Source organism: Marmota marmota, unplaced genomic scaffold (assembly GCF_001458135.2).
Source record: "Marmota marmota marmota unplaced genomic scaffold, marMar, whole genome shotgun sequence".
Lineage (NCBI taxonomy): Eukaryota > Metazoa > Chordata > Mammalia > Rodentia > Sciuridae > Marmota > Marmota marmota.
The window spans coordinates 40,070,622-40,086,409 of record NW_026000037.1 but is presented as its reverse complement, the minus strand read 5'-3'; the positions used below and the strand labels follow the sequence as shown (position 1 = coordinate 40,086,409).

The following is a 15,788-nucleotide window of genomic DNA, read 5'->3' as shown; positions in this document are numbered from 1 at the left end:
AAAAAAGAAAAAAGTATTAAGTTTCACAAGCTGTTTGTACTCAAATATATTTTCTCAGTTTCAGATCCTCAGCTATTTTATTGAGTGGAAAGTCTTGAACTGCTAAGGGTTCAAGAATAATGTTGCATTTCCTTATGTCTCAGGAAACACTTTTTATGGTAACCTGTCAGATTGTCTATGAACAAACCCACTTTTTTAGACATTGATAAATTCTTTTCTTCACGTGATATTTTATACAAGAACACTTCAGATGTGTTATTAGATGTGACTGATTTTAACAAATCCTATTAGATTTGTATCAACTAGTTACATGTTCTATTCATAGTCTTTTGTGAATCATTGCCTTTTTGTTTAAAAAGATGGCCTATTTTGAGCCTTTGTATAGGTACATTCCTGTTTTTGTGACAAAAGAAAAACTTTAACCTGTCCCAAAAGGAAAAATGGCTATCAGAAGTATGTTTTGTTTTAGTGTGAGTTACCGTTACTGTACTTGTTTATTGTAAAAGGTGGACATTTAGCGTTCAGTGCAGTTTTCAATAAAAAGTAATTAAAATTTAAAAAAAAAAAAAAAAAAAGAAACAACAGCATGAAGGGACAATTTAAGGAAAAATATATTTGCAAACCATGTATCCTGATAAGTGGTTGAATATCTAAATTACATAAGGAGCTCCAATAACCCAATATTAAGAAAACAAATAACCAAACTTTAAAATGAGCAGAAAACCTAGATAAACATTCCTCAAGCTGGATGTGGTGGTGCACACCTGTAATCCCAGTGATACCAAACCGACAAAAAAACCCACCACATTACTCAAAAGTAGACACAGCCCAGCAAGGTGGTGATTAGATTACCTATAATTTCAGCAACTCAGGAGGCTGAGGCAGGAATATTTCAAGTTTGAGGTCCATCTGGGCAAATTATTGAGACTATATAAAAATAAAAACTAAAAAGAGTTGGGGTATGAGCTCAGCAGAAGAGCACCTGCCTACGTCAGCAAGGACCTGGGTTCAATACCCAATATGGGGGTGGGGGACAAAAGATAAATACAAACAACCAGCAGTTATATATGTAAAGGCAATCAACACCAGTATCAGGGAATGCAAATCAAAGCCATGACATCACCTTATATTTGTTAGGGTAGCTATTTTTAAAAAGAAAAAAAAATTCAAATCTCTATTAAAAAAAAAAATCAAATCTCTATTTTGAGTAGGAAGAGGAGGAACACTGTACACTGTGGGAATATAAAATGGTCCACTTATTAGAGACAATAGTATAAAGAGTGTTCAAAAAATTAAACTACCAACCTATAGTTAATTTGTGAGCCTGTGGCAGGACAACAGCTTGAGCCCAGGAGTTCCGTGCCAACCAGGGCAGTTCATGAGCCCCCTTCTCTAGATGTGAGGTAACTTTTGGAGGTAATGAATATTTATGACGTCATGACGATGGTTGTTATTATGTATCAACAACTTTTTACATTTTCTTATCCAGAATCAGGGATTGAATATAGCATCTGGGATTACTCGCATGTGCCAGGACACTCAGTTGTACAACTTTTCATATGTAAAACATATCTCAATAAAGTGATATAATACAACTGTGTTACATATTTTTTTATCCCTAAGTTTGCTAACCAACCAATTATTTACACAAAGACAGGAAGATAGTAGTCATGTATCTAAAAGTAGTTGACAATTATTCTGTTCCCTCAGAAATAAAATATAAAGTAAAACAAGGAGAAAAAAATGGAACACAAAAAACAAAGCTAAGCAGCAAAACCAGAAAACATTAAACAGGTTATGTCAGCAGCATCTTTAATTTGTGGGGGAGGGGGAGAGATTTCTCAGGTCTTATGGAATCCTTCAGAATAATGTAGGTACTCTAACTAAAAATTTAAAAATTTCAACAAAACCTGAAATGTGGCAAGCCCCGTAAGAATGTGTGGGATGAAATCCTACCAGGTTTTTATCTCCTGGGATAAATGTTATGGACTTCAAATGTGACAGAATAAAAATTAAAAGTAGTATCTCAAGTAAGAAATTACTGGCAACAGTAATACGTTTAATTTTGAAGATGAGAAAAGAGTGAAAAGGGACTTTTATATAGTCAGTTGTTTGGCTAAGGATGGTGGCCTATCAGTGATTCATAAGGTTGAAATAATAGAACCCCAACTTCAAGCTTGGCCTCAACCACTTAGGGAGACCTTCAGCAACTTAGTGAGACACTTTCTTAAAAATAAAAGAATATACTCAACGGTAAAGTCCCGTTTCAATTCCCAGTACCCTCTCCCCTGCACACACACACAGACACAAAAGTCAGTCCTTTGTATCCATGGGTTTTGCACATACAGTTTCAACCAACAACATACCAAAGACACACTCATACCTTGCTTGATGGTTATAGGTAAATGACAGATCACTTAATTTGACAAAAATCCTATAAGATTACCAAAAGCTGAAAAATTCCTATCACCTCCTGTTGACAATGCAGCAGTCAATAGTGTAACCCATTACATCCTCATGATGATGTTGGTATAAAGAAACATACTGTGCTACCAGTAACACAAAAGTATAGCATATATATGTAGAGGACATAATACTTGATATCCATGTTTGCTAGGAGCTTATGTATTTGCTACACTACACATTTTATCATTAGAGTCTACTTCTATTTTCTACATGATTTAGCTTTAAGTTTGCTCTATTGATTTTCACATGATGAAACTGCCCTAAGGACACATTTCAGAAGGTATCCCCTCATTAAATTATGTACAACTATACTTCAGGTGGACAGGGAGTAAAAACTAAGTCTGTTTAAGATATTTTTCCTTGCTTTTATTCCCTAATACAGGTATGACAACTATTTATATAGCATTAGGTATCATAAATATTCTAGATGATTGTAAGAACATGGGGAAATGTGTATACATTATATGCAAATATTATTAAGTCACATTATATAAGGAACTTGAAGATATATAAGTTTTCGAATTATAAGCTGATCCTAAAACCAATCAACCTCAAAGACTACTTTGAACATTAAAAACTTCTGGGCTTGGCTGCATATGCCTGTAATCCCAGTGACTCAGGAACCCAAGATAGGAGAAATCAAAGTTTGAGGCCAGCCTGGGCAACTTAACAAAACCCTCAACAGCTTAGCAAGATCCTGTCTTAAAATAAAATATTAAATGGACTGGGAATGTAGTGGTAAAGTGCCCATGGGTTCAACCATGAGCACACCCCTGCCCCCACCAAAAACAAACAAAAAACTAAAAACTTCCAGATTGACATCTAACAGATATGAGAAAGTACACAGAACAGCCTACGCCTTGTATTGTTATTCTGAAATGCCACATGGAAGTACATAGTAAAATAGTAAAAGAGCTCTTAATGATCCTGGTACATGGACCTGAGAGGACCCTCCTTCCAAAAAAAAAAAAAAAAAAACTGTTTCACAAAGAAGTAGTTGTTTTCTGTATTAACTTGGTCTCTTATAAAAGAGAAACATTAGTAAATGACAGTTCAAAAGTGTTACCTCCATTTACTTGAAAATAATTTCCTTAAATACAAACAACAACTAAAATAACAGGCCAGTACCAAAACAAACTCACTGAAAGCGATTCATCTTCCAAACTGTACATTATCTTGGAAGAAAGTTCTTCACAGCACAAATTCTCTTCTGCTGTTGCCACCAAGGCAGCACAGCGAGCAAATGCTCTATATAATTCTGACCAACTTCTAAGTAAAGTCTTCATGGTAGCCTAATAATAAAGAAATTTTATTAATATATACCTCTTTATCCAATAGCAAATAGAATCAATATATCTTTTAAGGTGTCAAAGAAGAGTCTAGCATAGGTAATAACTTTTCCCCAATTCCCAAAAAGTTCTAACCATAGTATCAGCAATCAAAGATAAAAAGAAACTTCTCTCTTCACCATTTTATTTTCCCCCAAGCTAATAAAGTTGTATGAATCCTATCTTAGGCAAAATTACTGTTGAGTTCATTATAAACATTGAAAAGGCAATATTTTTTTAGAAAAGCACAAATTCCTTACACATAAAAATATGACACGGTCTTACCAGAGGAAATTTCTGTATTGAAAAAATATGGTTGATTGGCAAAGTAAGTGCACCATAGATGGCACTAAAATTATGTTCTAATGCATCACCTTGATTCACTTCATTGGTCTGAAAAAAGAAAAATGAAAAAGTTATCCTCATCTACCTAGTAATATTAAGTATTTCTAACAGGTATAAAACTGTGTCCCGTGCTAATAGCATTAAGGATTTTTTAAACTCCTTTCCCTTGGTAGCTATGAATATGACTTATCTGTCCATAAGATCTTTACAGATATAATCAAGTTAAGACAAAGTCATAATGCATTAGAGTGATCCTGAATCCAATGAATGGTATCCTTATGAGAGGAAGAAATCTGGACACCTTGATAACACGAGGGTGAATACCATGTGAAAAAATCAAGGAAAAGACTGAAGCCATGTGGTCACAAAAGAAAGAAGGTCAAAGACTACCAGCTATCAGAAGCTGAGAAAAATGGATCAGATTCTCCCTCAGAGCTCTAGAAAGAACCACATAACACTTTCATTTTGAATTTTGGCTTCTACGACTATGAGAGTGGTAGAGTGCTGGGTGGGTCGTCAGCCCCATCTCCAGCACAAAAATAAATAAATGATCTGTGGGAAATGAAAGCACAGAGTTTAGATCCTATAAAGAAACCCAGAAACAACTCCCTAAATCTGTTATTATACATATACAGCATTCAAACAAGGACCTCTGCTATCCTTCAAACAGTGGGAAGCTATTTAGAAATATATAAGCTATTATTATTCAATAGGAATATGTTTAATAGTTTGCTAGTCTGAGTAGACATATTAATGTAAAAAATTCTGTGGTATCATTTTGTGCTTAGCAATATTAGTCCAGAGAATCTGTCCATGAAAGTGAACTTGTGCTCCCTGTTCTGTCAGTATCAACACCTTTTTAGTATTTAAGTATAAAAAATAGTAATCAACTCTAACTTAGGAGAATGTTAAATGGCTTTGAAGTAATATGGCTTCACCAGAATATATAACATTCAAGATGATCATTATTACTACCTATTGGTGTAACTACTCAAAGGACCCAAAATATTTAAGAATCTGTATGTATTATATATATTTCTCCAAACACTACTGGAGAAAACAAAGCTCTTAGACCCCTATTAAGTAAGGTTAGCTTTCTTTGGTAAATAAGGCAGAAAAAAAATAAAAAAAATAAAAAACACAATGAAATCAATCTAGTAGACAGAAAATTAACCAACAACACACACACAAAAAATATCTAATATCTTCTATTAAAATTCAAAGTTCTAGCTGGGTATGGTGGCCCATACCTGTAAACCCAACTAAGCAAGAGAACTGCAAACTCACGTCCAGCCTGGGCAACAACTGCAAAAGGCCATGGATGTACCCCGGTGGGAGAATGCTGCCCTGGCAATTACGAGACCCCAGATTCAATCCCCAGAACCTCCCTTCAACACACACACACAAAGTCAAGCTTCTATTCATATCATAAAAAGAAAACAGTCTCTTAAATTTGAGTGGAAATATACAGCAAATTTACATCATACCTGATTAATCATTTCAGTTAATGGCGTGACTATAATACTCCACATTCTCCAGAGATGCTCCTTGTTTTCCAATTCCTTTGCATTTTGATTAATAACATTTAATACTGAGTCACTAAAAGCTAATGGTGAAGTTGGACCAGAAAGCACATAACCTACAAGTGTTTCAAGATTGAGAAAAAACCTGAAGTAAAAACAAAAAAGAATGTATTATTGAATACTTTTGCTGAAATATATTAACTGCACATTAACAAATTCTAAAAATAATTACAAAGAAAATAAAAAATGAATTCGAAGTCTTATTTATGAAAATTATTTAATAAAAGAATCTTATTCATTATATAATCTTTCCATAAGAAACCTCATAAAGTTTCTACCACTCTACCACTGAGCTCCATCCCCACCCTGTCTCTTTTTTATTTTGAGACATGGTCTCACTAAGTTGCCCAGTCTGGCCTCCAACTTGCAAACATCCTGCCTTGGCCTCCTGACTCACTGAGATTACAGGTGTGCATCATCATATCCAACTTCATATTGCTTATTTATATTTTTGCAAAGCTGGGAACTACGCCAAGAACCTTTTGCATGCTACATCATCATTCCACCACTAAGCTCCTTCCTCAGCCTACAGGTTATTTAAAGTACAAACTTACCTTTCATCTGCTACACATTCCAGGAGATTATTGTTGAAAATTAACTGAATTAAGAACAAAGCTGGAGTTCCCTGAAAAAAGGAGAAAATGAAGTTAATCTTAATCAATTACAAAACATAGTATACTTGTTTGCTATAACCAGTTAAGAAATGATGATTGTCTTAGAATAAAAAAGTTAAATTTTATTTAGGTATCACAACAAATAAAACCCAGTATCTTTCTGTTCTAAATGAGAGCTATACCTTCTACAAGAGAAATAATGAACTGGTGAGATTCCAGACATTTAAAAATAAAAAGCTAGAACTTACTAAATCCCCACCTACACCATGTAGGTAATGTCATTTCACAATATTAAGCTCTATTATGTATAAATGAATAGAAATCTTTCCTTCTGGGGTCAATTATTTAAGCCAGGAAAGTATTTTCACCTATTGATATATAAGCTATTTAATTCCTTAATGATTACCGCTTGTTTGTTTTTAAGTCAGTCAACATATTTCAAATCCGATACTCTCAGAATCTTAAAACCCAAGTATCACCTTTATATAAGAAAATATGGAAATATCATGGATTTTTTTTTTCTTTTTTTGGCCAATCTTTATCATAGCATTACATTTAAGATACTTGCATTAAGAATATCCATATTAGCAACCTGATATGCTGGTGAACCTAATACTTTCTGAGGAAGTCCTTGAATTGTAATTTCCATGAGGACCTAAGAAAGAGAAAAGATCACAGTAGTCAGCCATTAAAAACATCACCTTATGGGCTGGGGGTGTTAACTCAATGGTAGAGTGCTTGCCTAGTACATGTAAGGCTTTAGAATTAATCTCCAGTAATGCTTAAAAAAAAGAAGTCTATTTACTTAGTAAAATACTATTCTTTTAACTGTACTTTTAATAATTCATTACAAGATATGTTCTTTCAATAATGTTGATTAATATATATTTCCATTAAGCTAAAAATTTCAAATACGTAAATATGAAAAGTGCACAGTAAGTACTTTACAGATAATGCGTTCAATTTGGAGTGTATTTTCACAGATCTTCTAAATGTCTGCATGTGTAGGTACACAGAAAGAAATAAACTCCTACACATATTTTGCTTTCTTTGTGGTGCTGGGAAATAAACCCAGGTTGAACTACTAAGCTAAACCCCAACTCCATATGAACACTACTATAAACCAATGAGGATATTTAATGATATTTAATCATTTCACAATGTGAAATGTGTAAATCATTAATGTATTTCATTAATATATACTGATGCTGCTAAATGAATCAATGTCTATAATTTGTTTATTCATCCATTTTTCTAAAAATGAATGCTGAAGCTCTTATTTTGTACTGAAAAAAGAAAATTTTGAAATGCATTTCGTATTCAATGCCAAAAGCATACATTTCATAGGACTATTAATTAGAAACTGGGTTTAAAATTGCTAACTCAAATACGAATAAACCTACCAAACTGCTCTCTTAAAAAAATCTTCCTACACTGCTATTAACATAGACAACATAACTTAAGTGTCACAGTAACATAACAAATAATTACAACAGAATTTTACATATTCTTCTTTGAAACACATTAAAAGCATTTATTTTGAGCCTTGACCCCTAGTGCTTTCCATGTATTAACTAATTTAATTACCTATCAATACTACACAGCCTATTTATAAACCAATCAGTGGGACCAAAAGGGTAGATAAACTATGAAAATTTACTCTAAAACACAGTTGGGGGGTTGGGAGTATAGTTCACTTGTAGAGCTTCTGCCTAGCATATGCAAAGTCCTGGGTTCATTCCCTGGTACCACCATAATAAAATAAATAAAAAACAGTTGGTCGGAGATTCAACCAAATCTGCTCTACAGTCCTTGCTATAAACCACAAGCTATACTGCCATGGTACATTTACTTGTCACTGTACATAAAGAAAACATAAGGAATTTAAACTAAGGTATCATTTTTTGGGTGGCTTACTATTATAAAATTTATATACAAGACAAGCACTGTCCCATATGCCTATAATACCAGCTCAGGAGGCTAAGGCAAGTTTGAGAAGAGTAAATTTGAAGGCAGTGTTTCTCAAAATAAGACCTGGATGTACTTGATGACAAGCGTGCCCTGGGTTCAATTCCCAGTCTGTGATTAAAAACTTAACAAAAAAATCCAGCAACTACATACTATTTACTTTCTCCTTTCCTTCACTACTGTATGTTTTTAAAATGTATTTAAGAGCTGGAGGTGTATGTCAGTGGTAGAGTGCTTTCCTAGTTTAACAGGCTCTGGGCTCAATCCCCAGAACTGTACCAAAAAAACTAAAAATGTATTCAATACCAATGTCATTATCAGGGTTAAAGAGTTAACAGAAGGCTGAAGTAGGAGGATCAAAAGTTCTAAAACAACCTTGGCAACTGAGATGCTGTCTCAAACTAAAAATAAGCTAGGGATATAACTCATTGGTAGACTGTTTCTGTCTGCTATTCTTGAGGCCCTGGATTACAATCCTAGTACTAATCAATAATGTATTCACCAGCTAACCATTAGTGGTATTCAGCACTCCTGTCATTGTATTAGAAAACATTCAGTTTCTTCAGTTCAAATTTCATGCCCTTTACCTCATTTCCTCAGTATAGCACATTCTTTTTATTAATTTGAACATGTTAGTGGCTAATATAGTCATTTACTTTATTATTTTTTAAATGATTAATATCAATAGAAGGGTATTTATTACAGAACAAAACTGCTGATAAATACTTGATTAAAAAGGTTTCTCCAGGGGCTGGGGTTGTGGCTCAGTGGTAGAGCACTTGCCTAGCATGTGTGAGGCATTGGGTTCGATTCTCAGCATCATATAAAAAAATTAAATAAAGGGCCACCAACAACTAATAAAGTATTTTTTTTAAAAAAAGTCTCTCTGGAGGGTTGGGCATATAGCTCAGTTAGCAGACTGCTTGCCTCGCATGCACAAGGCCCTGGGTTCAATTCCCCAGCACTGCCCCAAAAAATGTAACAAAGTCTCTGAAAATTTGTCCTATCCAAAAATTCATTTCAAATATGATTTATTCAAAGTTCAATTTACAGATATACTTACCAATGTTTTTGACACAGGATATACTTCTGACTTTACTATACTTTCCAAAGATTTTAGTAGGAGGGTCAGAACTTCAGACCCTGATCTTTCTTTTCTGTTACCTATCAAAAAGCAAAAGGAAGAGTATAGGTCTAAATACATATTTTAGAGATTAATATATGTGCATAGAAAGCTTTAAATGTTACTAAACAGTAATTTTTTTTCCAAATCAGCAATAAATGCTTTAAGGTAAATTAATGAGAAAACCAAGCACAGACACACACATCTGTAATCCTAACTACTTGGGACACAGAAGGATGGCATAATTCCCAGGCCAGTCTGGATGTTAGACCCTTTCTCAAAATAAAATGGGTTGGTTGGGACTATAGCTTGGTGCTAAAGTTGGGACTGTAGCTTAGGTTCAATCCCCAGGACTGCAAAAGAAGGGGTGGCGGGTCGCATGGAAAATGATACAATACAATTTTCAAATTAATTTTATACATGAAAGACAAACAATTCACTGGATTCTAGAAAATCATTTCATTGAATCCTCTGCAATGAATCCCTTCTTCTCAAATAGAGACTCTACTGCACAATAGATCAAGTCGTGTTCTACAGAGATTTATCCTGTTCCTAATAGAAGCAGGAAGGTGGAGTAAAACTCTAATAGATTCAAACAGTAAAGCTGGAGGAACAGCAAATGATGGCTTCAAGTTTCCTATAAGTTACAAGGCCAGCGGGGAGGACCTTATGAGACTCAGGAGAAAGAGTTTTTAGAATGGAAGGAAAACAAAACCTCCAAGTTAGAGGAAAAAGGAGAAGCCTCAGAGGGGGAGAAGGAAGAAACCTCAGAGGAAAGAAGAGAAAGGAGAGAATAATTCTCTATTATGTGAGGAACAAGACTAAACCTTTCAGGGTCTTACTGTGGTAGATTCAAAGCACAGAGCTGAGGAAATAACTAGGGATGATGTGAAGATTATTTTAATTTATTTGATAGTGGATTCTGAGTCAGAGGAAGAAGAAGGAAAGTCTCTGAAGTAAAAAAGGCAATGACTACCTCCCAGACAGAGAAAAAATGAGAGACCTTATGTGGATTTAAAGAAATTGCCTTTGGTTACTCGGTTTGGGACTCTATGAGAAGAAAAAGCAGCTGAAACCCCAGATGGTATACAAAACCCAGAAGGGAAAGAAATTAGCTAGGCCCAGAAGTCAAGGAAGTAGGATGGACTGTCTGATCTCCCAACCTTGCCCACAAAATCAGAGATAAGTTATAAATGAGCATAAAAACATTTGTGTATATACTTGAATGATCCATCAGGAATCACCAAGGTTTTAAAGAAAATAGATATTATTCTTGAAGTAGAAGAGCTAACATCCAAAGAAACAGCCCAAGGAACTAAAGAAAATTTTAGTAGAAATATGATCAGTACCTTCAGAGAGATCCAAGACTGGAAATAAAAAAACTTCCATGTAGGTGTCTTATAAACCAAAAACTCAACAAATGATCTTAGTAGTAGAATGGACATACTTGAAGAACGAATGAGCAATCTATGTAATCAACCAGAAGAATTCTCTAAGGATACAATACAGATGGCCAAGTAAATAATCAATAAAGACAGACTAAGACTAACTTCAGAAACGTCTTTGTTAGAAACTCCAGAAAAAGATGGTAAAGAGAATGGTGCTGAGGACATAATTAAGGAAATAACTGAAGAAAGCTTTCCAGGCATGGTGGTGCATGCCTGTAATCCCAAGAGCTTGAAGACAGGAGAATCTCTAGTTCAAAGCCAGCCTCAGCAACTGTGAGGTGCTAGGCAACTCAGTGAGACCCTGTCTCTAAATAAAATACAAAACAGGGCTGGGGATATGGCTCAGTAGTGGAGTACCCCTGAGTTCAATCCCAGGGAGGGAGGGAGGAAGGAAGGAAAGGTAGTGAAAGCTCACCAAATATATCAAGCAGGATTAATGAAAACAGACTCGCCCCTAGACATGTCTTGGCGAAGTTTTAAAATTCTAGTAATAAAAAGAAAATCATAAAGGCTTCTAGAGAGGAAATAGCCTACAGAGGAACAAGAATCAGACTGACAGAAGATTTATCACTGGGCACCATGGATACTAGAAGTAAATGGAACAACACCATAAAAGTTCTTCAGGAAGAAAGTTTTCAACCTAGAATACTGTATACAGTCAAATTAGCATTTAATTTTGAGGGTAAAACAAAGATATTTTCTGATGTTAAACAATTTAGAAAATTAATTTGTGTACCCTTTTTGAAAGAATTACCAGAGAATATATTTCAGCAATCTTGATGACTACAACCCATCTACAAAATGCTTTCTTCACAACACACATCTAGAAAATCACAAGTAAAACATCACATCTCTACCAGAAGGATGGAAGCTAACAGCATATTTGGGGATGAAGAGATGTTAATTACCTAGATATTATTATACTTAAAGGATATATTTTAAAAATTTCATGTTAGCCATCCCGCCTTATATATGAGCAAACTTTACATATTACTAAGGGGGAGGAAGAAATCCTATCAATGTAACAGATGGGAAAAGGTGAGGGAGAAGAATTAGAAAAACGAGAAAGATGCCAATTTAATGTATGAATACCAAAAAAAAAAGAAATGCAGAGGCTGAATGCATCAAGAGAAGTTTATAATTTTTAGCATTTATCACAGTCAATCATTATATTAAAGCTTTTTGTTTTGGAGAAAAAAATCATTTCATCAATGTAATAGTGCTTACCTGATTCAGTAACTGATTTCACCAAGCTAATTAGCTCCTTCCAGACAGCACTGACAACTGCATCTGTCAAACAAAATACTTTTAATAGTGTATATATGAATACAAAGGCTCTCCCTTTCTTCCATATAAAACAGAAGAAATAAATTGAGCAATATTTACCAAGGTGATAATTCCCTTATAATATTCATTACAACAAATTTATAAAGCTATAACATTTTAAACATCAAGTCATACAAATAAGGGTAACTCTTATTTTCTGAATTCTCTGTAAGACTCATTAGTTATAAGAAAGGACAAAAAAATGAATCCTAAGAATATTTGAAAACCAATAGAGAAAAAAAACACATAATTCATTCTTCAATCACCTAAATGGCAAAATATTCTTCTTTGTTTTATGGTAGTACCAGGGATTGAACCCAGGGTACTCTACCATTGAGATACATTCCCAGCTCCTTTTACTTTTTGAGACAGTCTTGATAAGTGTCCCAGGCTGGCCTGGAATTTGCAGTCCTCCTGCCTCAGCTTCCATAGTAGCTAGAAAACTGGCACGCACCATTGTGCCTGGCCATACGATCAATTTTTTTTTTTTCCATACGATCAATTTTTAAAACATTTTTAAAATGTTTTAAAACATTTAGACTATGGACCCAGGGGTTTAAATGCATTCATTTACATGTTAGAGCCACAGAGCCTAGGCATAAATCATAGCCCTATTATCTGCTATGTGACTTTATCCAAGTTACTGACATTATCTGAACAGCTCAGTTTCCTCATTTGTAAAATGGCTGCTTTCAAGATTAAATCAATTAAGTATCCGTGCCCAATCTGACTAGTAAGAGGTACCACATAGAATATTTACCATTCTACCTTCTTTTATTTTTCTTGGTACTGAGGATTGGACCTAGGGGCATTTTACCATAAGTTATATCCCTAACCTTTCTCTTCTTAAATTGAAAGACCGGGTCTCAAGTCCAGGTTGGCCTTGAACTTCTGATTGTGCTGCCTCAGCCTCCCAAGCTGCTTATAATTACAAGCAAGAATCGCTGTTCCTGGCTCTATTTTACTTTCTTTTAAAACATAGTTTTGAATAATAAAAAATTTTTTCTTAAATATTTACCAGAAGCATCCTTTCCAATTGCAAGAAAGCTATCATGCACAGCAGTAATAAGTGTATGTGCGTGCTTGGAAAAAAATGAAGGGCTGCTGATTAATGGATGTTCAAGTGGCTCTAAAACAAGAAGAACAAAAAGATAATTATATAAAACGAAAGATATGGCAGCATTCTCAATATAAAATTTTAGATGGTCTGAATGGATGTGATTTTTATTAAAACACTTTGCACTTATTTCACAAACAACTGCATTATGCTACGGAGAAAAATAAGACCTTTCTTTACCAATACAGCAAGTCCTGGATTGTTTTAATAAATAATTTTAAAAATAATTAAATACCTAAGCTCAACACAAGTTTGTGCTGCTTAGCAAAACTCAATACTTCTGGACCCATCAAAAAATGAAGCAACATTTCAAGTCCCAAAAGTTGAATGGAAGGGATTGTGGCCATTCCACCTAAATTTGAACTCATGTTCATGCGTGGAGTTCCAGGAACTCCATAGGGGGAAGCACCTTAAAAAAGAGAGAGAGAGAGAAAAGTCCATTTATATAAGGTTATTTTATATTAGCTACCAAAATGCATGTACTTTATATCATTACAATGTAATTTTCAAAACAAATACAACTTAAAATTTCAGGCAGTAATCCACACCTTATAATTATGCATATATAGTTCTTTCTGGTACTTAAATATGAAAAACACTCAATGCGTAACAAAATAGTAATAGCAATTAACTGTTTATGTTGTATGCTAAGTCACATTTCTTTTATCTGCAAAAGTCTGTTGTTTTTAATCAAAGCTCCGAGATTCTGCTATGGAAAAAGACACCGAATTTTATGTTTCTTTCTATTAGCTATCCTGAGTTGTAGGTAAAGCACATTCATCTTTTCCAACCACAACTCTGCAACTTAACACAGTAATCAGTAACAAAGAAAATCAAAATGTCTTTTTAAATAACAGATCAAAAAATGATAAAATACTTCACTTCATATGAAAGATACTAAGTAAAAAAGCCTTCAAAATCTTTTCAAAAAGAGAAAAAAGGAAGTCTATTCCTTACCTTTGTGTACAGGAGTCATAGGACTTAAACCTGGAGAAGTAGCTATACGAGATGAATTGCCTTGAGGTAAGACACAAGAATCAGTGCTAATTGTACTCTGAATCAGAGGAACACAAACCTATTGGGTGAAAGAAGAATAAATATATATCTTTAAACCGAGTGTCATTTTTTTCAATATTTATTTTTTAGTTGTACCTGGATATAATACCTTTATTTTATTTATTTATTTTTATATGGTGCTGAGTATCGAACCCAGGGCCTCGCAAGTGCTAGGTGAGCACTCCACCACTGAGCCACAACCCCAGCCCTTGAGTGTCATATTTTTAAAAGCCTTACATAAATTTCTATTTAGAGCAATTTTAATTCTTTTGATATGGACACTGAGCACCCTAATTCAAAAATTTATAGAAGCTCCAAAAGCCAGAACTCTGAGCCCCAGGATACCAATGTTGGAAAATTTCATACCAAACTAGTCTCACCACGTAACATAAAAGAAATAAATTTCATGTTCAGACTTCAGTCCTATCCTCAGATATCTCATTCTATATATAAAAGTAATTCAAAATCTGAAATATTCTTCCTTTTTGATCCTATGCATTTCAGATAAGGGAAACTCAAGCTGTATTGAATTGTATTGATGGTTTTCTTACACAGACTTAAAACCAGAATTGAAGAAAATAAGATCTTTCTAAATTTGTATTTGCCCTAAATGTGTATTATCTATATATTTCAGTTCTACATTTGAGACAGAAATTTATACATATAAATTTATACATTGGACCCAGGGGCACTTTACCACTAAGCTATTTAACATAAATATAAATAACTACATATAAATAAGCTACATAGAAATAACTTCCTTCCCCCATGTACTGGGGATTAAACTTAGGGCTTCACACATGGTACGAAAGCACTTGAACACTGTGCTACATCCCCAAACCTTTCTATTTTTCATTATGAGACATGGTCTAATTAAATTGTCCAAGCTGGCCTCAAACTTGCAAGCCTCCTGCCTCAGTCTCCTGAGTAGCTAGGATATAGATATGTAACACCATACCGGGCTATAATTACTCCTTTTTATTTTTTAAATAAATTGAGAAAACAAGGATAGAAATATTTAAATTTTAAAAAATTTAGGCCAGACATTGTGGCCTAAGACTGAAATCCCAGCTGCCTGGAAGGCCAAGAGGCAGGAGGACTCCAAGTTCAAAGTCAGCTTGGACAATTTAGCAAGACACTGTCTCAAATAAACAGAGAGAAATTAAAAAAAAAAAGGCTAGGGATGTAGCTCAGTGGTAGAGGACCCCTGGGTTCAACCTCACCATAGGGGGTGGGAGAATACAGACAACATTAAATTTACTATCTAAATGTTAGGAGAGATATTAAAATACAAATGGATTTGTAGTATCTTTTTTTTAATTTTTGGTACTGGAGATTGAACTCAGGTACACTCAACCACTGAGCCACAGCCCTATTTTGTATTTTTTTTTTTTTTTTTTTTTTAGTTTTTTTT

The 15,788-nt window shown here is 34.3% G+C and overlaps 1 protein-coding gene across 4 annotated transcripts in view; it reads right to left on the bottom strand.

Annotated features, from left to right (window-relative positions):
• Rif1 (replication timing regulatory factor 1) overlaps positions 1 to 15,788 on the bottom strand; it is a 60,838-nt gene that overhangs the window by 27,887 nt on the left and 17,163 nt on the right. For 3 of the 4 annotated variants that reach the window (XM_015479174.2, XM_015479175.2, XM_048812259.1), the window contains 10 exons: positions 14,276 to 14,393; positions 13,554 to 13,727; positions 13,220 to 13,330; positions 12,103 to 12,165; positions 9,368 to 9,468; positions 6,905 to 6,991; positions 6,277 to 6,347; positions 5,627 to 5,807; positions 4,080 to 4,187; positions 3,609 to 3,758 (listed from right to left, as the gene is read on the bottom strand). In XM_015479174.2, the coding sequence (XP_015334660.1) occupies positions 3,609 to 3,758; positions 4,080 to 4,187; positions 5,627 to 5,807; positions 6,277 to 6,347; positions 6,905 to 6,991; positions 9,368 to 9,468; positions 12,103 to 12,165; positions 13,220 to 13,330; positions 13,554 to 13,727; positions 14,276 to 14,393 (1,164 nt within the window). The remainder of the gene's footprint in view (positions 1 to 3,608; positions 3,759 to 4,079; positions 4,188 to 5,626; positions 5,808 to 6,276; positions 6,348 to 6,904; positions 6,992 to 9,367; positions 9,469 to 12,102; positions 12,166 to 13,219; positions 13,331 to 13,553; positions 13,728 to 14,275; positions 14,394 to 15,788) is intronic. The other variant, XM_048812257.1, reaches the window with a different exon arrangement.